Here is a 24987-nt window from a genome sequence, read left to right on the forward strand (position 1 = left end):
GCCCAGGTTCTCCCAGCCTCGAGGGCCAGGAGCTCTGAGAGGAGCTTGCCCAGCACCACCTGCTCTTCACAGCTTGGCCCTGTGCAGCATCCTGCTGCTTCCTCCCCCTTGCAGGATCAGTCTGTTCTTCCCCCCAAACTCTGTACTTGTAACCCAGCTGGAGTGGTTTTATTTCAAGGGAATAATCATTCTTTTGGTGGGTGCTGTTCTATCAGCCAGGAAGCAAATTTCTTGAAAAACTGTCTTGGATGTGCACCATTGGCCAAAGGACAGCTCTGTTCCAGTCTCTTGTGGCAGTAGGCTAAGCCAAGGATGGGGGTGTTGGCAAACAAGCCAAAGGAGAGTTAAGACAGATCATCAGTGTTGCTGCCTTTATGAATTGCAAAGTTCTTAGGCTTCTATCAAAAATAAACTTTTAATTCTGTTATGCAAACAGCTGTTCTATGTTAAACTGCAGAGTTACACTGAAAAGCAGACCTTGTTCCCACTGTATCTGTAATTTAACACTGGGATGATGTGCTGTGGGCTGGTTAGTAATAGAGCAAACTACTCTAGCACTTAGGGATTAAAATACAAAAGGCCAGGAGATGGAGCTGCAGCATGTGGTGTCAAAGTGTCATGTGGTGGTGATCACTTACCTGTGCTGTTCCCAGCAGTGTTGACTCTGTGTGTGTTCCTCAGCAGAGCTGTGTGCTGCTGGTAAAGCTCTGCTGAATGACAAGAAATGAGCAGTCTGAGCTTCAGGAAGAGACGGTGCTTAATGCAGGAGAAATTCCTTTTTCCTGAATAGTTACAATTCTTAACTGCTATTTTTCAGCACTTTAATAATGAGTGGTTTTAACCTTGACAGCTTCTGAGTTTGAACCAAGTGTTATAACTGCTGAAACACAGACATCTGTTTGTTACTTACTTTTTCCTTTTCGCCTCTCTGTTTTCTCAGCCTTCCAATATATTTTTCACAATGGATGACATAGTAAAGGTTGGGGATTTTGGACTGGTGACTGCTATGGACCAAGATGAGGAGGAAGAATCAGTTCTGACCCCAATGCCAGCTTATGCCAGGCACACAGGACAAGTAGGGACCAAACTCTACATGAGCCCAGAACAGGTTTGTGCTCGTTTCTCTCAAGCTGTGTTTGGCAGTGCCCAGAAGAGCCCTGAATTTTTAGGAGCTCTTAGATCAGGCATTCCTAGTAAACCATTGCAATCAAGTCACTTAAATTCTTTCTCATCAAAATACTTTTGAGGTAAATGGAATTCCAAAATGCGTATTTAAATGTATATAGCAAAAACAGTGGCTAATTATTCAGACTGAATGCATTTATTTTTCTTGCTTTTAATGCAGTATAGGAAGGTAACTGTAAAAGATTCCACTTAACTGAGGAAGAACACACTCTTGTGCATGAGATTAAGTAAGGTGAAACATTTTGCTTTGCAGCACAGAGGAGCTGAGGATCAGAACCTTGCTCCCTGCTGCTCATGGCTGAAGTTCACCAACGTTCCTGTGCTGCTGCTTCCAGCTCTGCACAGGGCTGGTGACTTGCACAGGTGAACTTGCAGGGGTGATGTTTACTTTGTAGATAATTGCATGCAGTACCTTGATTGCCCTGACCCTGACTTTGCCTTCTCAGATCTGTGGCAACACCTATTCACACAAGGTGGATATCTTCTCTCTGGGACTGATTCTCTTTGAGCTGCTCTACCCCTTCAGCACACAGATGGAGAGGGTCAAGGTATGTGTGGTGTTGGGTTATCTTCAGTTTGAGCATTTGTGTAAAACAGCTGTTTGCTTGGTGAAATGCTGGCAAGAGGTTCCTGTCCTGTTTTCTTTGGAGAAAAGCCTTGCAGCCAGGAGCACAGCTTCTTTATCAGCCTTGTACAGACCCCCTGAATCACTGAAAATAAACTGCAGTCTTCCTAATGTGTGTGGTTGAGTTGAGGCTTTAATTTCTTTACAAAGCTCCTCTGTTGTGAAGCCAAGTAAGAGAAACTATTGAACTACAATATCCAAGAACTCAAGTAATAAATATAGCTTGTGACTTTAAGCCTACCAGCTTGGTTTTCATTCAAGAATTGGAACCATGCTGTGCATTTTGATTATTTCTTCCTTCATTTGCATCTGCAGTGCTTTTTCACCCAGAGCACTTGGTGAAAAATGGCTGTTCCTTTTCCTCCAGTGAGTCTTAGCTGTGAGTCTCACTCAGCTTCAAGCACAGTCTTCCCATAACTGCTGCCATTCATTGCAGCAGATGTGAATTTGGGATCTTTGATGGTGCCTTACAGCTCTTGCTTGCTGTTAAAATGTGAGCTCCATCTTGCTCAGGAGCAAGTTCATGGAGAACAGGGGCTACAGCCAGAAAGGTCTCTCCTCTCTGACAACCAGTGACCTGTTTAGGAAAGAAAGAGTCATTAAAACTTGTATTTATCATTTGAATGTGCCTGGAGGGGTTACATTCTCAGGTGAAGATCGAGTGAGTTTAGCAGAGAGTAAGAAACAGCTTGAACAGCAGCCTGACCAAGTGCTTCATCTGTTGATTCTCTTGATTAAAATGCTCTGGCTTAAAATGGCACAACCTGTACAGTGTAGAGGAGGAATTGGTGTTTAATTTGAACCTCTGGCACTGAAATCAGTTTCAATTTCTCTAAATCAGTTTTACTGAAACAAAATACCTGGGGAAGAGCTATCCTGGATTCTCAGATCTCTTGCAGCAGTGATTACAGGCTTTACCCTTCCAGTTTCTCTCCTAAGAATAGAAGCAAAAGCAAATAATCAGAATGGATGGAACCCTAAATTCCATCTAATTCAAATTTTTTACTTGAAGAGAGTGTTAAAAGAGTGCCCTGACTTGCCAGGATTTTCACTGTCATTTCACTCCTTTTGCTAAAAAGGAAATTCCTGCCCTTTCATTGCTGGATTCTGGAGTTTCACTGCTTCAGTAGCTGTTTCTGAGTTCTTACACTGAGGTTTTCATTGGCCTCAGCCAAGCATCAGCACTGCTTGCTGAAGCAAAACATGCTCTGCCTGACCAAGTAACCCAGCAAATTCTAGGAATTTGTGACAACTGGCTGGAAAAATCCCCAGAGGTAGAGCGTGAGAGCTGCCTCTGTTTCAAGCTGTGAGCAGTTAGTCAGTAGCAGTGCAATTTATTTCCAAGTGACATGCTGGAAAACAGATCACTAAATGCAGGCTGAGCTGACAGAAAAGGGGAAAAGTTTTCTGAAGCATTTTAATGTCATCAAACTCAGTTCTCTTGAACAGGAGTTTGGCTGTTGCCCATCACTATTAACTGGTCACTTTATATTTCCAGTGGAGTAATAGTGAAATGAATTTTGATTTAACTTTAGAACTCTTGTATTTTGTGCTCAAACTTTTGTAAAAGCAGATCCTTCCAAGAAAATTGAAGTGCTAAATCCTGCACATGGGAAAAACACTGTCACTAGATGGAGCCAGTGGCCTTTGTATGAAAGGAGCACAGAAATACCCAACTCAACTGCTTTCCAAACTGCTGATAAATCTTCTCATTCCTCCTTAAAAGTTAAACAAAGACAGGTGCTTACATTGGTAATGCAGAGACAATAATTTCATGTGTCTTAATACTGGTGTAGGCCATCCTGGAGTTATGGGTGGTGCACAGATTTGTTGGTTTTGTTCAGCTGAAGTGAGGAAGTTCAGGTTCATGTATCTGACTGATTTAAAACTGCAGAGATCACAATTCTTGTAGCACAACTCCTTCTGCTGCAGGCTCAATACCTAGGGAAGCAGCAACTCACCTGTCCAACTAGGTTGTGATTTTTAACCACTAAAGCAACACTTTAAAACAAAGAGCTTTCTTTCCAGCAGGCTCATTTCTTTGCATAATTTGCATATTTTTGAAGGGTAGGTTAATATTACTAAGGAATGATATTTTGGAAAAGTTACATGTCATTCTTCATATTTTTGCAGACTTTAAGTGATGTTCGAAATTTGAATTTTCCACCACTGTTCACTCAGAAATATGCACAAGAGGTAGGTACAGCTGATGTATTAATCATAGCCTTTTCATTAATAACTGTAGCTTTTTTTTCTTTGCTTTCCAGTTGCTTTGTAGGTGAAAATGGAGAAACCAGGCAGCTTTCCTGTTATTAAGATGCATTTCCCTATCCCAGTACTTGTCCACATTTCAAAGTTATAACATTGCAATAATGGGCACAATGACACATCTGTCACAGTGTTCCTCCAGGAATACTTTTTTACCTGGCTTCCCTTTGTCACTTACAGCCATTCATTTCACATACATCCTGTCATGATTTCCTGCATAAATCCATATTCCCAAATAAAAAATGCAAAGATTCAGACAGGTAAAGGAGAGGCTCTAGGTAGCACCATGGCTGTATGGGATCCCCTCCAGAGCTGGACCTCCCAAGAGGGAAATCACATGAGCAAATTATGCTGTGTTCTCATTAATCAGGTCTGTAAAGTGATGTGGTGGCAGGTAAAGAGGAGGTGATGTCCAAAACCACCCCAGAAAAAAGCTGAGGTGCTTTCAGGTGTTCAGGGTAGCTTCAGACCAGTGGCCAAATGAGACCAGCCTTTCCTGCTTTACAGCTGAAAGCTGCCTGGGAGAAGGGGCTGGAGTAGGACAATAATTCTGTGCTCAGCTGGAGTAGGACACTAATTCTGATTAAATTTGAAACAAATATTCAAACTACTTGTACATTTAAAGGAAAAATTCTAATTTGCCAGGAGAAAAATTCAGTGTGGCTAAATATGTGATGGCTAAACATGAATCTAAAAATTACATATAAATTATGTATCATATATTTAACTTTGATTGCAAATAATGTGAAGTTTTTTATAACCCTATTAAACCTTGAATCCAATGACAGTAAAGACACTTTTAACAGATGAACAGTGATACATTTTAAAATATTTAGTGCACATCTAACTACTGAGCCAAATAACACCCAAATAACTCAGAAAGCAGCTGGGGTTATTACCCACTACTTCACACAGCCACAGCTGAAGCCAGGACATGAAATGAGGAAGAGTTTATGGATTGGTTCATGTAATATGTGTTGTCTTTTCTTTCAGTACACCATGGTGAAGGACATGCTCTCTCCAAGTCCCACTGAACGACCAGAGGCTGCAGCAATCATAGAAAATCCTGTCTTTGAAGACTTGGAGCTCCCACCCAAGCCCGTGCTCAGGCAGAGGTCACGGACAATGAGCCTATCAGGAAATAAACATTCCAGACAACCAAGCAAATAACTATCCTCAGGATCACTTCTTCCACTTGGCAGGTTTCACAGGGATTGTTCAGCCGAAGGATCCTATGATGCAGAATGTTTATCTTGGGAATAGTTTACTTCAGCTTTTTTTGCCATGTTTAATGTATAAGACATGTTGGACAGATTTCTGTTTACTTTGACAGCCAAGGAAGCCCAGTAACCAAACCTTTCACATTCCATTTTCCTTACCTTTGCTCTCCTAAGTGGACAGGTCCAGCTGCTGTGCTTGCCAATATTGTGCTCCATTATCCTTTTTTTGGGGGGTTTCTTGGGTTTTTTGGAAGCTTGTAAATGTCAGCTTGCTGGGTGAGTGAGAGATCTGTAACATGTAAATAGAATTAAAATACTGTATTTTTATAGAGCAAATTACAGTCTCTAAGCCTAGTGAGTGTCTATCCGGGTCACTTGCTCTTTGGTGAAATGAAGATAATTTTGAAATTAACTTTGACTCCATTTTTTTCCCTGGTGGGTAAACTGGGAATCTGCACTATTTTTAAAGCAAAAAAGTACCACAGTTGTACATATTGTCACTGTCCATAGCCTGTCTTTAGAGGAAATCATTTCATACTTCTGCACTACAGTAGATCTTAGGGAATGCATCTTACACGGATGAAGCTGTAGAGAAGGAAAAGGAGCTTTTTGCCATTAAATGGGGGGTTTTATAGGCAGTGGTTGGAAGAGCCATAGTCAAAATTATGTACAAAAATGTTGTGATTCTGAAAATTTAAACCTAATGAAGTCATACATGTCGTATGTAATCTTGTAGATTTGTACTTTTAAAAAGAAATCAACTGGTAGGCATTTGTGTAATCTGCTAATTTAACTGCCTAATGCCATGCTTTTATTTCTCACTGTAAATATGTTAATTTTTATTTATAAAATACAGAATCAATCCATTTGGGTTGGTGGTGTACAGGATGCACTTGTTGTAATTGTTGAGTGCATTGAATTACTGTGACTTCTTTCAAGTCTAAATGATTTAATAAACTTTTTTTATTTATAAGACAAAATAGTAGTTGCTTCTGTTGGAAGCCTGCATCCGTGTGTGCTGCAGATGGCAGCCCTGTGCAGTGGGAACAGGATGGGCTCTGCATTCCTGAAACTTCCTTTGCTTCCCTGTCTCACACTGGCCACAGCGTGTGTGATGACGCAAAACCCAACGTGCTGCTTGGAAGTGAGACAGGATCTGGAGAAAGAAGGGAATTGAGCTCTAAACTGGGTGGATTATGGATGCAATTGCTCACCAATTGCAGGGTGAGAGGGGAGAAGGGATAATTCTTATGCTGTTACAGCTGTTCTTGTACAATTTTATTTTTCTCTTTTACAGATTTAAATTTGTTAAAGTGTCTGAGATCAGTTTCCTAAAAGGATACTGGACTCAGATCCTTCTGGGGATTACTCTGCTGTGGTGTGACACTGTGACAGCAATCAAACCAACTGACACCCTGCAGCTTTGTGATAAGGCAGAAGTAGATTACAGTGATTGTCTTCCACATCCTCTTGGATAACTCTCCCAGATACTGGCTTGTCCAGGTGAAACCAGAATGCTGCAGTGAGTGTCTGATCAGGAACGGAACTTGTGTTTAGCTGGGTTAAAGCAGGAGAGTTAAGTGTGTCCTCACACACAGAATTGTGTTTGGCCAAATCTATCAAAAGATCCTTCAGCCTTGCTTTGACTTTCACGCAGAATTTCTAGGTTGGAAGAGACCTTAAAGATCATCGAGTCCAACCCATGTTCTAACACCTCAGCTAGATCATGGCACCAGGTGCCACACCCAGTCTTTTTTTAAACACATCAAGGGATGGTGACTCCACCACCTCCCTGGGTAGATGATTCCAGTATTTGACCACTCTTTCTGTGAAAAACTTCCTCCTTCATTCTAGCCTGTATCTCCCTTGGCGCAGTTTGAGACTGTGTCCTCTTGTTGTGTCTGTTACTGCCTGGAGAAAGAGACCAACCCAGCTCACCACTGTCACCCTTCAGGAAGTGGAAGAGAGTGATAAGGTCACCTCTGAGTCTCCTTTTCTCCAGGCTGAGCAACCCCAGCTCCCTTCCTTGGATGTCCCTGTTTGCATCAGCTGCACAGTGAAATGGCCACGTGGGGAGCCTCTGCCTTCCCTGCCAGCCCAGTGATTACAGGTGGAGCACAGGAAATGAGGATTAAGGTATTTTTAACTTGCTGTGTATCTGGATGTGGGTAACTGCCTATTCCAAGGGCCCTGCAACATTTCAGTACCAGAACTGGCATATGTGTTCACACCAGGTGTGTATGCATATTCTGGGATGTTACATTTGCCCTCAAAGGGGTGGATGAGTCCTCCCCTGGGGTCCCTGCCCAGCCACAAAAGCATCTGGCCTTGCTCAGCTCTGAACTGCCTGGTCAGTCTTTGGTTCTCTCAGCACTGGAGTGTGTGATCCCTGTCTCTGTCCCTTATTGCTGCAGGGTTAGACAGAGAAAGGCTCTTCTCTAACCTGGGAGGTTTTCCTCTGAGTGATGTGCACTTTCCTGCCAGCTGTTTCATGGAAAAACACCCAAACTGGGATAGCCCTGCAGAAGGGGCTTTGGCCTGGGGTTCTGCTGTGCTGTCCCATTCTTTCACAGGATTTTGCCTATCCCTCAGCTCCTTTCCCTCCCCCATAGCTCTTGGGAAATTTCTTGGGAAATGAAGAGCTCATTTCTCTGTCAAAATGAGCTGGGTGGCAGCAGCAGGATTTCTGCCCTGTCCACCTTTGTGCCCACAGGATGCTTCCCCCAGAAGAAGGTGTAGGTAGTTACCACTTCCACGTTGTTGCTGGAGTTGTAGGGTCTGGAACACCTCACCCTCTCCATGGAGAGTCATTTCACAGGAGAACCACTGCTGAACCCCGGGTCAGGGCTGGTTTTTCTACCAGGCTCTTGAGACAGGACTCCTGACCCTTGTGCTGGCATCTTCAGTAGCTCAGCTGCTCCAGGCAGGTCCTACTGCATTTTGCTACCTCTGAGGACAGTCCCCTGCTAACTTTTCAGAGTAACCCTTCAGTGAGGCACTTGTGGCTTTCCTGCAGGGAGCCAGTGCTGTTGGAAGTCCAGACGAGCACTTGGGAGTAGTAATAATAATCATTTCCATGTATCATTATTTTTTCATGTCTCTGGTAGATACCACAGTGTACACACAACAATTCCTGTTCCCATCCCATCTTCAGCCACCTGTAGCTTTGAAACTGCAGCTCTCCTGCTGTTACAGCAAGTGTTTGTCATCTCCTGGGGTCTGCCACAGGGAATGTCCCCTTCCAGAATTAATAAGGAAATCCACAGATAATTCACAGAAGGCCATGGAAAGTTCTGAATATCCAGATGTTGCAGAAGCCAGTGAGCTGAACCTTAAGCAACAGCCCAGGCTGCAGAGTGGTGCCTCTTTAGGAAGTGAGCACATCTCTCCTCTAATTCCCATACTCAGACTGGCACAGGTGGAGTTATTAAAACTGGTCCAATCTGTAATGAAACTTCGAGGTGAAAAGCTACAGTGGCTTGATAAGAAACACTGTCCCACCTGACATAAATCACCAAGATGTACACAAATGTAAGGTCACATTGTATCATACTAGTTTGTTTTTTTTAACCCAAATGAAGGCTGAATTTGTCTTAGAAAATGCTCATTAGAAAAAATAATTATCCAGGAATGAATTAGTTCCATTAATATACAACAAATTGCCTCTAAAATATCTGAGTTCTTCATGTGGAAGGTGAAGAAATGCATCTTTGTTGTATTGTCCCCAGCTGTAATATTCCAGCCCCTGCTTCCCCTCTTTTCCTACCCTTTGTTTTTCCACTGGGACGTGCTCCAGCACTTTCTGTATCACCACCTCCAGCGCCTGCTCCTCCTATGACTTGGGTTTGCCCTTGGGGGCACCGTTGGGCACCGCGGCGCTGTATTCCAGCTCTGGAGCGGTCTTGGAAAACGTGGCTATGGAGACCATGTCTTCCCCAACGTCCACCTGAGACCTGCGCCTGCACAGCAGCAGCTTCTTGAGGGCGTGCTGGAAGTCCCTGTTGAGGAAGGCGTAGAGCAGGGGGTTGATGGTGGAGTTGCAGTAGCCCAGCCAGGTGATGATCTTGAAGGTGCCCAGCAGCACGGTGCTGGTGGAGTCGCTGCCTCTGGCCGCCAGCCAGACGTTCAGCACGAAGTAGGGCAGCCAGCACAGCACAAACACGGAGATGATGATGCTGATGGTCCTGGTGGCCTTGTTCTCCAGCTGCAGGTGGTTCTGCCTCTTGCTGTTGGGGTGGTAGTGGATCTCCAGCGTCTGGGACATGATGCGCGTGGCCTTGAGGCGGGAGGCTCGGTAGATGAAGAAGTACATGCTGCACATCACCATGAAGGGAAGGAAAAAGGCCAGGGCAGAAGCCACAATGGCAAAAACCCAGTTGGTGACAAAGATGCATTCCCTGCCCGCATCGAAGTCCACCCCGGGGATCTCATTCCAGCCTTGCATGACGGGAAGGAAGGAAATGAGCGAGGAATATACCCAGACCGTGCAGGTCATCATGATGCATCTGCAAAAGGAAAGAGATGCAGAAAGGAGGGAGGGTCTGAGTAATTTTGGGCTGAGAACATCCAGTACATTTCAATCCCCATGGTAACCTGTGTGGGATATAGCTGCTGAGCAGTCCAGCAGGGCGTGGAGAAGGGAAAAAGCTGGACTATAACCAGTCCAGACTTGCATATCTCTGACAATTGGGTAATTGGTCTGTAGTTGACAGAATTGGGGTCAGCTCAAGGAGTGCTCAGAGCTGGCTGAGAAAAGATGAGGAAAGGTTTTACAGAAGATGTCTGTTAGTATTTGAAACAACAGCATGTAGGTATTTTTGCTTTCAGCTTTAGTATCTGGCCATTATCTCACCCTCTGGGGCCTGATGAGGATGGAGCTGATGGCAGAATCTGCAAGGGGGGGCCACAGAGCCCCCTCCTCTCTTTGCCTGTGATCCACAAATCACACACAGCAAGAGTCACAGTGGGAAAAACATGCCTGAACCCACCCTGTAAAGCACTCCACTGCTGCAGTTTCCTCTCTGCCCACCCTCCGATGACTTTCCCCACCCTGCAGTCCTCATTTCAGCCTTTCACATGAAACCTTCATGGGAGCTCAGGAGCTCTCCTTGTTTTCCCTGAATATCACTTCAGAAAAGATGGTGAGTTTAAGAGAGGGAGGACTACTGCTACATGCATCCTTCTGGGTCTCCTTTCACCTAGGCCTTAGAAGTCCTTCCCCATCTCTGAAAATGTTTAAGGCCAAGGCTTGAGCAACCTGGTCTAGTGGAAGGTGTCCCTGCTCATAGCAGGGGCATGGAACAAGGTCATCTTTAAGGTCCCTTCCAACCCAAGCCATTCTGTGATTCTATGAAATTCCTGAAATGACTGCACAGGGAAAAACCTGTAGGTCCAACCCAGCCCATATCACTGGTTTCTACCCCGTTTTGCAACCCTTCCTTAGCTCAAAAAATATTCTCCCAGGAGCACCATCCAACCCCCTCAGCTGCACCCTCCTTGTCCTCTCCTGCAACACATTAAGCATTTTCTGCAGTTTTAAATGGTGAAAGTTCCTTTCCCCACATCACTCTGCTTCTGGGCAGCACCTGAATGATCTGAGCTCATCCAGCCTCAGATCAGTGTAGGCCACTGTGGTATTTTTGGGGTTCCCCAGACAGAGGAGGAATTGAGAATGACTCCATGTTCTTAGAAGGCTAATGTATTATTATATTATATTATATTATATTATATTATATTATATTATATTAATTATAGTTATTATAGTTATTATATTTGTTATATTAAAGAATATTATACTAAAACTATACTAAAGAATAGAGAAAGGATTCAGACAGAAGGCTAAAAGATAATAATGAAAAACTCGTGACTCCTTCCAGAGTCCCGACACAGCTGGATGGTGATTGGTCATTAAGTCAAAACAATTCACATGAAACCAATAAAACAATGACCAGTTGGTAAACAATGTCCAAACCACACTCCAAAGCAGCAAAACACAGGAGAAGCAGATCAGATAATTATTGTTTTCCTTTTTCTCTGAGGCTTCTCAGCTTCCCAGGAGAAGCAATCCTGGTGAAGGGATTTTTCAGAAAATATGACAGTGACAGGCCATGTCCAAGGGACAGCCTGGAGGGAGCCAAAAGGAGGAGCAGCTGCACTCACCTGCCCCGGGACATCCTCCTGGAGTAGTGGTAGGGGGTGACCACGGAGCAGTACCTGTCCAGGCTGATGAAGCACAGCGTGACAATGGATGCGGTGCAGAACATGACATCGAAGGAGATCCAGACTTTGCAGAAGAGCTTCCCAAAGAGCCACATCCCTGTCACCTCGTAAATGATGCTGGGAGAGAAAACAGGAGGAAATCAGAGCTGGAGGGGCTCTTTGTGCTGTCCCTGCAGGTGTATGAGGCCAGGCTGGATGAGCAACCTGGTCTAGAGACAGGACAGGTGTTCCTGCCCAGGGCTGGAACAAGATGATCTTTAAGGTTCCTTCCAACCCAAACCATTCTGTTTCTATTTCCTTGTGACTGAGGTAATGCTGCATTTTATCACACAGGCACTAAAGGTGGGCACACAGCTCAGACAGCAGGGATTCATCCTCCAAGCACAACCCAAAAAAGGAGCACCCTGTGGTATTTTCAGGGTCCCCACGATGAAGGAGGAACTGAGAATCTGATTCCCTGTACTTAGAAGGCTAATTTATTATTATATTATATATTATATTATAGAATGCTATACTAAAACTATACTAAAGAATAGAGAAAGGATACATACAGAAGGTTACAAAGAATGATAATGAAAACTTATGACTGCTTCCAGAGTCCTGACACAGCTGGCTGTGATTGGTCATTAAGTTAAAACAATTCCCATGAAAAAATCACACATCCACCTGTTGGATAAACAATCTCCAAACACATTCCAAAGCAGCAAAACAGGGAGAAGCACTCAGATAATATTGTTTTCCTTTTTCTCTAAGGCTTCTCAGCTTCCCAGGAGAAAAATCCTGGGCAAGGGGATTTTTCCAGAAAATATGACAGTGACAGCACCCCACATCTAGAGCATGACTGAACAAGAGCAAACCTGTGCTTCTTGCAGCCTAAGTGCCTTGAGAGAGGTGCTTTACCCCACAAATCTCCTCAAGTTTACATCTGCACAGCTTTGTTTAGACAGCATTTTCCCAGTGCCTGGCACAGCATAGGCTTTTATGATTTCTCCCCAGTTCCTGGGGCGTGGGACATCTTCAAGAAACTCACTTCACACCCAATCAAATGTTTCAAAACCAAACAGGATTTCCACTCTTGGTTAAAAAGAAACAAAACAACAACATCCTAGGAGGAAGCCCATGCAGCCTGTACATTATGTGGCTCATAAATGCTTCAGCAAGGTAAACACACCAGCAAAAACAGACACAGTACCAAAAATATTTCTAACAAAGTCAAGAGGGGCCTGTGAGAAGTGAGCAGTGAAGGAAGGAACATATGGCAGCTGTAGGAAGGCTGATGCATGTTTCTCTAGCATTCACTGAGATGCCATTTGCTTCTTTCTTTCTGCAGCTCCCAAGGTGCTGCTGAAATCACCATTGTCAGTGAATTTGATGAGTAACTCCCCAGTCCTGCAAAGCTTTAATTATCTGTAACTCCCCAGCTTGCTGGTAAAATGCAGTGAGCCCAGGGCTGCTGTGCTGCTGTGCTCAGGTGTCCAGCAAGGAGGAAAGATTCAACCTGATGTCAGAAAACAATGCCTGATTTACATCTCATCACACCAGTTCACTAAATGACTTGTGAGGGCTGTTCCAGAGCACAGCAACTGCTGTAGGTGGGGACAGTGCTGCTGAAGGGTCCCAGCCCTCAGCAGCTCTTTGTCATGTGGGATTCCATGCAAAAATCCAAGCAAGGTACAGCAGAGCCTGTCCCTACACCATGGGCAGCGTGGAGGATGCACAGCACACTCATGGACAGGTTCCATGGCTCTTTTACAGAGGGAAATGAGGAATGAGAATTGGAGCATGGGTTCAGCACTGGACTTGGGTGCTGTTCTGCCATTGCTCAGAGCCCTCCTTACCCCCAGAGATGCTGCAGAGGCTGTGGTGTGCCCTGGCCCCCCAGAAGGAGATGTGCTGCTGTGGGGACAGCCTTGCACACAGATCCCAGGTGAGCAGGTGCCCAGTTCTCACCTGCACACACCTGACCTCAGGCATCCTCACAGCATGGGGAGATGGACACCTGACCCCTTTTCTCTGAGGTAAAAAGCCTCTGCAGCTTGGAAATGCTGCTGGAGAAGAAGGAGTAGTAAAAGCCAAAAAAGCCCACACAATGAAGTCACCCCTGCCTTGCCCTTTTGCTTGCAGAGGAAAAGAATAGCTGGAAATATTCAGCCTGGAAATGACAGACTGCCTGGAGTACTCAGACAACGAGCTAAGCTCACCCCTGCAAACCAGTCCAGACAGGAACAAAAGAAAAATCTTACTCTTATGAAATTAAGACACCAAGAACAAATTTGTTTTTCCCTTCGGCCACATTTTCCTGAGCCAAACTGCCTCCTAAGATCATTTCTTTTCCTTCCCTTTGGCACATAACAACCTGCCAACTGAGGAGCAAACTGAAATCCAAAAGAGCAGCAGAGATGTGAAGCCAAACCAGTGGGAAAGTGTGGAACAGCAGGCAGGGCTGGCCAAGGCTGATGGAGCCAGGAGTGTCCATTCCTCAGCACGGAGCTGGCAGCACCAGGACATTCAGGAGGGGCACAAAGCACCAGCCGTGCTCTCATCTTTGCTCCCCCTTGTGTTTTTGTTCTTTAAGTAAAACGTCACTAAAAGTAGATTCAAAATAGATAGGAGGAAGAAATTTCTTACAGTGAGGATGCCCAGAGAAGCTGTGACTTCCCCATCCCTGGAAGTGTTGAAAGCCAGGTTGGATGGAGCTCTGAACAACCTGCTCCAGTTGCCTGTGTCCCTGCTCAGTGCAGGGGTTGGGTTAAATGACCCCTAAAGGTCCCTGCCAACCCAAACCACACTATGGTTCTATGATTTCAGAACCTGAACTTTAAATTCATTGAGCACAGAATTTAGGTTAGCAGTAGTATTTTATAAAAGAACACCATTAACTGCATTTTTTTTTTACCTGATACCATGAACTTTTAACTCAGTTTGTAATTGCTTGTTAGGACAATATTTTTCAGTGCCAAATTCAAAAGAATAGGCAGCCCAATGAGAACTCAAGCAGAGAAAATGGAAATAATTCAGCTTCCTCATATTGCCCCATGAACTCAGGGTGCAGCTCCCTGATTTACACAAACCTCTGGCTGCTTTGCAGGACAAGACAGCCAGGACCACAAGCCAGCTGCTTTCTGCTTTTGTTTCACTTGTTTTATCCAGGTAGTGAAGCTCCCATAGATATAAACCTCATGCAGGGACACCTGCCCTCTCCAGAGCCTCTTCCTCCATGAAATGTAGGGGCAGCCTAAATTACCCAGCTCATCCTGAATAAATTCCTTACATCCCATATGCAGAGCTAGTCCTGGAAGAGGGAGCAACGACTGGAGCTCCACATACAGAGCTGGAAATCAAGTTCAGGTCAGCAGCCAGGGTCCCTGTGTGGCCAGCAGGAAAAATACCCTTGGGAATTGTGTCTGCATGCATGCTAAGGGGATTATAACATGGAGCAGAGCCAGGGAAGCACACACAGCCACCAGCCCACAGCTCAGCCCCTTGGAGAGCCCAGCCCTGAGCCCAGCAGGTGAATCCCAGCCCTGTTCCGTGGTGTTTGTGAGGGTCTCCAGGACGAGGGAAGAGATGGATCTGACTCCATGTTCCCAGAAGGCTGATATATTTATATTTATATTTATATATTATATTATATTATATTATATTATATTATATTATATTATATTATATTATATTATATTATATTATATTATATTATATTATATTATATTATATTATACTAAAACTATACTAAACCTTAGAGAGAGGATACATCAGAAGGCTTAACAAGAATGAATAATAAAAACCTGTGACTCCTTCCAGAGCCCAGACACAGCTGGCTGTGACTGGCCATTAAGTTAAAACAATTCACATGGAACCAATCAAACATTCACCTGTTGGTAAACAATGTCCAAGCCACATTCCAAAGCAGCAAACACAGGAGCAGCAATCAGGTAATTATTGTTTTCATTCCTCTCTGAGGCTTCTCAGCCTCCCAGGAGGAAATCCTGGGCAAAGAGGATTTTTCAGAAAATACCTGAGAGAAAGGACATTTGTCCTCCTCTGCTCCCAGCCCCTCCTCACCTGAAGGGCATCACCAGGCAGGCCACCAGGAAATCAGCCATGGCCAGGGACATGATGAACATGTAGGTGACCGTGCGCAGCCTCTTCTCCACCACGGGGCACAGGAACACCACCGTGTTTCCCAGCAGTGTCACCAGGTCGATGAGGGTGAGGACAAGGCCCACCAGCACCTCCTGGAGCCCAACCCCTCCCCTTGCAAAGGAGGGGGCAGCAGAGGAGAAATTGGAGAGCCAGGATTCGTTCCTGCCCGTCAGCATCTTCCCGCTGTTAAAATCTGGACGAGACAAAAGGAGAGAAGCAGAATTACCTCAGTGATGATTTGTAGGTGTGGGAAGGAGAGGATGGAAATAATATTTATGCTTCATTTTCTCCAGGAAAAATCCACACACCCTGCTGTGGCTGTGTCCTGGGTTAGCAGCCCATTAGAAGTGTCTGAAATCCTGAGGGTGAGATAAATGTGAAGCATTGACTGAAGTCCTTCACAGCAATTAAAAGCCCTCCTGTGAATGAAAATGCATCATCAGATGAAGCATGAGACCAGGAAAAAAAAATAGAAATGTACTGAGAGCAGAGAGAGGGAAAGAAAACAACTGAAATCAAAAATTAAAGCAGCTGGGCTAAATCCCACTGAACAGCATGCCAAGTCCACATAATGTGGGGGCTGGAACTAGATGATCTTTAAGGTCCTTTCCAACCTAAACCATTCTGTGGCTCTCTATGCTCAATACCATCTTTGCCACCCCCAGAGCAGCTGGGGCTGCTTGCCCAGGCTGGCTGTTCCACAGCCCCACTGTTCAGTCTGTGCTATGCCCTGGGTTGGCCTGGTGCTTTTTCAGACTCTGAAGTTTAGGGGTTTTTATTATCACAGTGGGCAGCTCCATCCTCCAGCCTGAATGGCCAAGCAGGGCTGCCAGCAGCTCCACAGGGAGCAGAGTTGTGGAATCCCAGAATGACTTGGGCTGGAGGATCATCACATTGAGGTGTCCCAGGTGCAGCCCTGACTCCCTGGCTCGTGTTCCCTCTGTGCCCAGATGCTCCCAGCTCCTGAATTGGGGATTTTTCTGCTGGGGAAATCCACATGCTTGTGTCCACAGCCCAGTTCCCAGACTTTACAAAGTGGTGTCACAGGTAGGTGGGAATGATGCCCTGCAAAAACTCCAGCAGTTCAAAGCTCACTGGTGTAGCTGGGGGAGCACAAAGACAAAGCTTGTGGGGAAAAGAGAGTTATAGAAATGTTTCCCAATGAAAATTTGTTATATTTAAATACCATCACTTCTCCTGTGACCAGGATCTGCTTCCACAGGACCCTCAGGTGAATCTCACATCTCCAGGGCACCCTTCTGAGTGCAGTGTGAGGGTGGGCCTGATAACATCCCTGTAGCCCAACTTGCTTCATCTCACAGGGGCCAAACTTTGGCTTAGGATGGGTGTAAGAACAAGGCAGCAAAATGTTCCCAACATCTCTTTGTCCTTCCTGCAGCCTTTGGTCCAGAATTACCTCTTAAGATGTTATCAATGATTTCTGAATCATGAAACTGTCCTGCTTCCCCTCTGGCCCAGCAAACTTTTAGCATCCATCACCTCCTACAGCAACAACTTCCACAGCTCAGCTCTGCACCCTGCAAAGAAAGACCTCTTTGTGTGGGAATCCATAAAATCAGAGGGGTTTGGGAAAGCTGCAAAAGGCAGCCCCAGAGAGAGCAGAACTGTGATTAGAGCTAAGCAACAGCCATGAGATTTGTCAGCAGAAAAATTGTGTAAGAAGTAGAAAAGTGAGGACAAATAGAACAATGGTGTGTGTGTTAATGCTTATCTAGAATAACTCCCTAAGCTGCAGAAAAGTTTATCTAGGGAGATATTAGGAAGTTCTAAGCTTGATAATGGAGCTCTGTGCATTGTGTTTGAAGGCTCACAAGCAGGTATTGTATTCCAAATTGTTTTAACCAAAGGTACCTGTGCTTATAGTGGTTGGACAGAACTCCTGTCAATGTGCTTTTGCTGTGTGTGATTGGCCATAAAGCTTTTAAAGTGAGTTGTAACATTGAGTTCTTGGTCTGCTGCCTGGGATGTGAGCTGCTGGCACCTTCCCATTGCCATAGCCATGGAATGAGGCTGATGCTGGAAAATCAAACAGCTCAGGGCACATTCCCAGCAGTCCTGTCCCATTTGTGGTTTGTACCCAGCCCCAGCCAGTGAAACTTTGTGCTCTGGTACTTTGTGCTTGTCCTGAGCCTGCCACCAGCTCCATTGTGTGCCTCTGGTCCTGGCCTTGCCAGAGACATCTCACAGCCCACCCCACCCACCCTCAGTGCCCCTCTGGGCTCTGCAGCCTCTGTCACACCCCACAGCTCCCTCCCATCTCTCAGCCTGCTCATTCCTCACAGGGGAGCAGCAGAGGATTCCTGCCCATCCCTCCTGCTCCTCTGAGCCTCTGAGAGGGACCAGAGCTCCAAACAAGCTCCAAGGGGTAGATGCTCTGTGGATTTGCCTAAGGGAATGATCTCTGCTCTGTCCTGCTCCCCTTTCACCACCATCCCTGACACGATTTGCTGATTTGAGTGGCACTGGGCTGCCCTTTCCACTGGGCTGTGGCCATCCAAAGGTCTTGGTCCTGCTCAGAGTCCACTGCTTTAGATGGGAAAATAGCAGGAAATTAGGAAATTAGGTTCTCTCCATCTTTTCAAAACCCCCTCACTTCACAGTTGAATGCTTTCCTCCACTGTAATGCTCAATGAGTCTCACAAAAACTTTTTTTCACTTAGTGAAGTCAGACATTATCCTTCATGCCCTGGTTAAACTTTCTTTAGCCTGTAAATGTCACCAGTTCATGATCCAGATCTCTAGAATCTCAGCTATCCCAACCCCTATCCCTGTAAAGAGCATCCCTGACCTCTCTGTGACTCACCATGCACTTACCCCTCCTGCATGTCACCTTTCAGACAAGTGTTTTAATGTGGGAAATGCATTTGGAGATCTCTAAAAATCCATTTCCCACATTTTTTTTCACACAGGGAACTTCCTTCTTAACTCAGGGCTATTACATTTCCTTAAAAGCCCCCACCATGAGGGACTATGTTGAAAACCTGTCAGAATTCCAGGCAGGCTACACCACCCAGGTGTTTCTTTTCCACCTGCTGACCTCTTCCAAGCATTCCTACACCACTGTGAGGCTGGGCTGCATTTTCTGAAAGCAACAGTGCCCTTGTCCTTGGATGCAATCATGTGCTCATGCACCTACTCATCCTTCAAAATCCTCGGCTCCATGCCCTGACTTCTGTTTGTTAGCTGGATTTAGTGCTTTCCTTTCTTTAAGTAAAAAGTAAAAAAAAGGAAAAAAAAACCCCAAACCAAAATTAAGGGCAGATTCAAGCTGTCTAGAAAAGAAAACATAAAGAAGGAAAGCTCTTCCTCACTGGAGCTGGGAGCCACTGGCTGAGACCTGAAGCTCTCCTGCTCCTCCAGCACTGAGAACAATCAGGTTTTTTGAACATCATCTCAGGCAGCCCCCTGGGCCAGCACTGCTGAAAGACTGCAGGATGTCTTGAGTACCTCAGTCCTAATGAAAATATTCCTTGGACAACATTCCACATCCTGGGAACACCCCATAAAAATAAAATAAAATAAAAAATCCTGTCTCCAGCTCTCCCATAATTGCCAGGAAAAGAGGATAATGTGTGCCATTCTTCCTAACAGCTCCACTGAGGGTGTCATCAGGCTGGAGGAGCTCCTGTGGAACAGTTGGGTTTCAATGCAGCCACATTTCCTGGCAGAAGGAATTGTTCAGGCTGTTCTCCCTCCTGTGTGTTCCACAGAGACAGCTCAGGGACAGCAGGGTGGGAAATCCACATGGAGAGGGATGGGAAATCCACAGGGACAGGGATGGGAAATCCACAGGGACAGGGGTGAGATATCCACAGGGACAGGGGTGGGAGATCCACAGAGACAGAGATGGGAAATCCACATGGACACAGCTGGGAAATCCACAGGGACAGGGGTGGGAGATCCACAGGGAGAGGGATGGGAAATCAATAGGGACAGAGATGGGAAATCCACAGGGACAGAGATGGGAAATCCACAGGGACAGAGGTGAGAAATCCACTGGGACACTGGTGAGAAATCCACAGGGATAGAGATGGGAAATCTACATGGAAAGAGATGGGAAATCTGCAGGGACACAGGTGAGAAATCCACATGGACAGGGATGGGAAATCCACATGGACAGGGGTGGGAAATCCACATGGAAATGGGTGGGAAATCCACAGGGACACTGGTGAGAAATCCACAGGGACAGGGGTGGGAGATCCACATGGACAGGGGTGGGGAATCCCCATGGACACAGCACATGGCCAGACGGGAGCCAGGCTCCAGAACCTGCCTCTGCAAGGGCCATTCCCTGCTCCACAGCCCTCTTCCTTCTCATCTCCCACACCTGCTGGTGTCCTCACACCTCTGGTACCTCTGCAAGATCTGGAAAATGCCCTCTGACCCCACCTTGAGCTGACCCCTAACCAGTTTAAACACTTGAGCAACACCCAGTGAACCCCAGGGTCTCCCAGGAGAGCATGCACCATTAGGATAGGAGATATGAACAGCAAAAAATCAGGTTTGATGAAAAATCAGTGTTTAAAAAAACCAAAAAAATCTATGTCAAAAATTAAAGTTTAAAACATTCGGTCTTCAGGTTTTTAAAAATCACTGTAAAATTCTGATTCATGGGTAGATGAGAATGATAGATGAGAATTCTGGATTAATTATTTGGGGTTTTTTAGAGGTAACACTGAGACAAGAAGGTTTTGAAGAAGAAGGTTTTGAAGAATTCCTGTTCCCACACGGTCATTAAGCTTGTATCAGCCATAGAACCACTCTAATTAAAGCACATCATTACTCACACTGCTGTGTGAGCACACTCCACTCTCAAACTTTGAGCAGAATAAGGACATGGTTATTAGAACTCCTCCTTGCCAGCTCCTTGTGCTCCTCAAGTACCATCTCAGGCACCAGCCTGGGTTAAAGGTCTCCTCCAGTGAAAAACTCACAGCAGCATTGTCCTTAATGCAGGACACATGCAGGAGTATGACAGTGCACAAAACCAGACAGATGTGCCCACATTCACAAAACACCAGAGAAATACTCTTTTGTCATATTTTGTCTTTTTTTTTTTTCCTTTTTATCAACACAAAGGCTGAGGGACTGGAAATAAGGCTGTCTTTATTTGACATCTACGTCTCCAACTATAAAACCAGGAGATGATGGATTCTTGAAACTTCATGTTTGAACCTTGAACTCTAATTCAGGGTGCAGACAACAGGATCCTGATGCTCCTGATCCCTCTTAAAAACCCCCAGGCAGAGTCCCTGGAATCTCATCCACAGTCCCAAGGTGGGTGTCTGGATCCTTTTGCCTCTGACTGAGAAGCCAACCTTTATCCAAAGTGTGCTAAATTAAATCAGTTAACTAAGAAGTGCTGCTCTCAAACTGCCTGGAGAATTGTCATCACAGGGAACCAGGGGATGATACCACCTTAACTTCTCTGTGGAAATTATTGGGACAAATCAGGATATGCCATCTTTCCCCACTTCCTCAGCTTAAAATACTGGAGCTTTTAAATACTCCTGCATGCTTAAGTAGCTGCAGCAGCCCATGTGGTTACACTGCTGAGATAGCCCAGACTCTTTCTACAACATCAGTCATTCAGTCTTTCCTGTTGGAGAAACCTTAAACCAAAGGGATACATGCCCAGTTGTACCATGATGTGGGATCTTCCCAGGTTTCCTGGGGATCTCAGATGCTTTAGAGTTTGCACTGGGGGTTTTTTGGATATTATGGTTTTACTTCCTTTCAAAAAACTGATGGCTTGGATTCTGCTCTGAGGCTGCCTTAGCAAAGCAACTCCTCCATTTCTGTTCCCCTTCAATATCCAGAAAGTTTCACCTAATGTATTCAGCAGACAAATCCCAAGCTAAAGGTTAATTTCATCAGTGAAAGGCATATTTTGATGGCAAGGGAGGGAAAAAAAAAAAAAAAAAGCTCTGCAATCTCAAGGCTGACTGCACTTTAAAATCTTAGAGGAATGATGAAAACTGGAAATATATTACTGGGAATTATTTGCTGCCAGGCTCTGCTGCTCTGCTGAATCAGGCACAAACCAGCAGGGAGCAATGCCTGCCCCAGGACCTCACACACCTTTCCCTCCTCCTCCCCATGGGAAAACTGCAGCACTCGGTGATTGCTGAGCAGTGCGAGCGATCCGTCCAACAGTGGAAGGCTGTGGGTGGTGATAAAGGAGGGGGAGAATGCCTGGGGATGCTCCCACCTGTGCAACACGCACTCGAAGCAGGGACTGAGCCTCTGCACTGACTCTCCCTCCCTCTATCCAACTTTCCCCTTGGAAGGACGATTTCCCAGGGCACGATTTCTTTCCACCCCCAAACCCGCACTCCTACAGCCTCTCGGAGAGCCGCGGGGTTGGGAGCACAATAAAACACAATAAACCACAATAAACCACAATAAACCACAATATCCTTACCTTTGGAAGTGTCGGCCGAAGCAGCCCAGCAGTGTCCCCAGCCCGGAGCGCGTTGTCCCAGCTGCGGGGTACCCGGGGCTCCCTCCCCACGGAGCTGCTCCCAGCCCGGCTGCCTGGGGATGGATGGTGGCTCCTGCCCCGAAGAGGGATAAAATCCTCATCCACAGCCGGCACAGCGTTTGGGATCAGTCCCCGGCACACGGGAACGCTCCTGCACAGCCACAGCAGGTCCGGCAGCCTCTGCCTGCCCCGGGGAGAGACGAGAGACAGCGGCGACATCGCAGCAACAAAACTCGAGGCGAGGTCAAACCCGCGCTGCAAACACGGGGGTGCTCACCGGCATCGGGAACTGAGCCGGGGTGCCAAAACCCAAACCCTGGGGAGGCAAAACCCCAAACCCTGGGGAGGCAAAACCCAAACCCTGGGGTGCCAAAACCCCAAACCCTGGGGACGCAAAACCCTCACCCTCAGGGGAGCAAAACCCCCAACTCCCGGAGTGTAAAAAGCCCAATCCCTCAGGTGCAAAACCTCCCAACCCCCGGGCTGCAAAAGCCCCAAACCCTTGAATACAAAGCCACTACTGCCGGGGTGCAAATCCACAGCCCCGGGGTGCCAAACCCACCCTTCCTGGGGTCAAAACTCTCGGGGCAAAACCCCCAACCCCCAGGGCAGCAAAACCCCCGGCCCCAGGTAGGGCAAAAGCCGAGGATGCTGCGGAGCATCAGCCCGGGAGGGGCTGGGGACGTGCCCGCGGGGAGGATCTGTGGTGGGGGAGAAGAGGAGGGAACCCTTCCCGAGGGGGAGACCGTGTTTGGAGGGGGTTTCCTTCGGGCAGAGGGCTTAGGACATGCCTGGGGTAGCCACAATAGAGGGGATCCCACCCGCAGCGGGGAGCGGCAGCGGCAGCCCTGGCCGGGGAAGGGTGTCAGGATCTGCCCGGGGATGAGGATGAGGATGAGGATGAGGATGAGGACGGGGATGAGGATGAGGATGGGGATTCCGCCGGCAGCACTTACCGAGGCAGGCGGAGGAGCCGCCCCCTCTCTCCTCCGCCCCGCAGCGCCCGCTCCTCCCGTTCCAGCCGGGAATCCTTCCTTCCTTCCTTCCCTCCGGGAAACGGGGGCTCCAGTCGGGAATCCTTCCTTCCTTCCCTCCGGGAAACGGGGGCTCCAGCCGGGAATCCTTCCTTCCTTCCTTCCTTCCTTCCCCTCGGGAGACGGGGTTCCAGCCCGATTCCAGCCGGGAATCTTTCCTTCCCTCCCTCCGGCAAACGCTGCTCTCTGCTCTCCCGCTTCCAAACCAGCCCTTCCCACTCCCCCTCGGCAGCCGCGGGTGACCCGATGCATGAAAACAACAATAATAAAAAAGAAGAGGCGTTCCGTGGGTTTGGCTCCCCTGTTGCCAAACAGGGCGGTTTGTTCATAAACTAAACGTGAAAAATCCGAAAAATCCCGGGCTGGGAAAAGAACCTGTGGCATGAGGTTGGTGAGAAGTCACCTGGCCATCCCCGCTGTGCCTTGTCCCCGAGGATGGGAGGGCTGGGATGGATTTTGGGAGGGCTGGGATGGATTTTGGGAGGGCTGGGATGGATTTTGGGAGGGCTGGGCTGGATTCTGGGAGCTGGGCAGAGAGTTCTTTAGGCTGAGCTGGCCTGGGCAGGACCGGTCCCGGTCCCGGTCCCGGTCCCGGTCCCGGTCCCGGTGCGGGCTCAGGGAGCGACCGGCGCCTCTCGGGCTCCTCGGGGAGCTCAGGGGCCGAAAATGAGCTCGGCAAAAAGAGGTGTAAAATTCGGGTTCTTTGAGTGCTGGGGGAATGTCACACACCAAGGAGTGCGGGTGTAACCCTCGGCCGTGGCTCCTGTCCTAAAACAGCCCCCAAATCCCGGTCAAAGGCATCGGCTCGTCGCTCTGAATTGCTGCCATCGGCGTGTCGGGCTCCTTTTCCATTTGTTTTCCAGACTGGTGCAAAGGTTTTGAAAGCTGGCTTCACCCACCACCAAAAAAGACACTGGAGAATTTTTTTCATTGGGTTTTTTCAATGGAGAAATCTCTTGATCAGTGTTGGTGGAAAGTAAAGAAACTCAGATTTATTGTCCTCTCCCTGGAATAGCTCAGCTCCTGCATGGCAATTGGCCTCTCAGGTTTCAGGCTTTTCTGTGATATCAACACCCAAACTGTGATGGAAGAGCATGTTTGGGTCATTTTGTGTCATATTTATTGCTTCAGAAAGCCCTTTGAACATAAGAAAATATTTACTTTAAAATACTTTAAATAATGGGTTTTCTCAAGAGGAAAGGGAAAGGGAAAGGGAAAGGAAAGGAAAGGAAAGGAAAGGAAAGGAAAGGAAAGGAAAGGAAAGGATGAGAGAAAAGAGAAAAGAAAAGAAAAGAAAAGAAAAGAAAAGAAAAGAAAAGAAAAGAAAAGAAAAGAAAAGAAAAGAAAAGAAAAGAAAAGAAAAGAAAAGAAAAATTGCGTCACAGCCAAACACACCCTCATCCCTGTATTTTCCATTAATAAGAACAAAATGTGTTCTATAAAGCAGGAAAAATAAGTAATGTGTGAACCAGAGTTTTCTGTGAAGTTAGATTGATTCCATTACTTCTGTCAAAATAAGCTTCCGTGTGTTTCTGAAAAAATCAGCTTTGACAACTTTGATGTAAATATTTTAAATTATTGTGTTTAAAGTTATCTTCTAATTTGCATTTAATTTTAAGAAGTTTTAATGAAACTTGAAATCTGAGCAAAATATTTTATTTCTGATCAAAAAGAAAAATTTTCAAACCTGAAGGAAAGGTTCCCCAGCCTCTTTGAAAGCTGAGCTCTTAAAGCCACTTTCTGATCTCCTTCCTCTGTCCTTTAATGCCACTGAACCAAACAGGAGCA

At 46.4% G+C, this 24987-nt stretch overlaps 2 protein-coding genes across 5 annotated transcripts in view; one reads left to right on the forward strand and one right to left on the reverse strand.

Moving 5' to 3' along the window:
- The window catches only part of EIF2AK3 (eukaryotic translation initiation factor 2 alpha kinase 3), a 43328-nt gene extending 37050 nt beyond the window's left edge, over positions 1-6278 (forward strand). Inside the window, exons 14-17 of the mRNA XM_071447162.1 lie at positions 941-1108; positions 1632-1733; positions 3944-4006; positions 5072-6278. Coding sequence (XP_071303263.1) covers positions 941-1108; positions 1632-1733; positions 3944-4006; positions 5072-5248 — 510 coding nt within the window. The 3' untranslated portion in view covers positions 5249-6278. The remainder of the gene's footprint in view (positions 1-940; positions 1109-1631; positions 1734-3943; positions 4007-5071) is intronic.
- On the reverse strand, positions 1321-23635 carry LOC139599672 (histamine H2 receptor-like). Of its 4 annotated transcripts, none has more exons than XM_071447165.1 (8): positions 23122-23635; positions 22106-22349; positions 15580-15853; positions 11458-11634; positions 8046-9803; positions 5458-5587; positions 2671-2744; positions 1321-2387 (listed from the first exon to the last, which is right to left on the reverse strand). In XM_071447165.1, exons 3-5 carry the CDS (start codon positions 15834-15836, stop codon positions 9131-9133), a joined length of 1107 nt encoding a protein of 368 aa, XP_071303266.1. In that variant the 5' UTR covers positions 15837-15853; positions 22106-22349; positions 23122-23635; the 3' UTR covers positions 1321-2387; positions 2671-2744; positions 5458-5587; positions 8046-9130. The 4 variants fall into 4 exon arrangements, with proteins under 4 accessions (XP_071303266.1, XP_071303267.1, XP_071303265.1 ...); XM_071447166.1 differs by adding an exon at positions 15969-16079 and having other exon boundaries at positions 22106-23635; XM_071447164.1 differs by having other exon boundaries at positions 22106-23635.
- Positions 23636-24987: the final 1352 nt, after the last annotated feature.

The sequence above is a fragment of the Agelaius tricolor genome, unplaced genomic scaffold (assembly GCF_023055355.1).
Source record: "Agelaius tricolor isolate 1412-34295 unplaced genomic scaffold, bAgeTri1.0.p SCAF_24, whole genome shotgun sequence".
In the NCBI taxonomy this organism is placed as follows: Eukaryota; Metazoa; Chordata; class Aves; order Passeriformes; family Icteridae; genus Agelaius; species Agelaius tricolor.

Bases quoted from the DNA above. Each gene is read 5' to 3' on its own strand.
- LOC139599672 (XM_071447165.1), bottom strand. From the start codon at position 15,836: ATGCTGACGGGCAGGAACGAATCCTGGCTCTCCAATTTCTCCTCTGCT. The intron at 11,635-15,579 runs GTGAGGAGGGGC...TTTCTCTCCCAG, and splicing joins TGCCTGGTGATGCCCTTCAG to CATCATTTACGAGGTGACAG. The intron at 9,804-11,457 runs GTGAGTGCAGCT...TTCCTTTTGCAG, and splicing joins AGGAGGATGTCCCGGGGCAG to ATGCATCATGATGACCTGCA.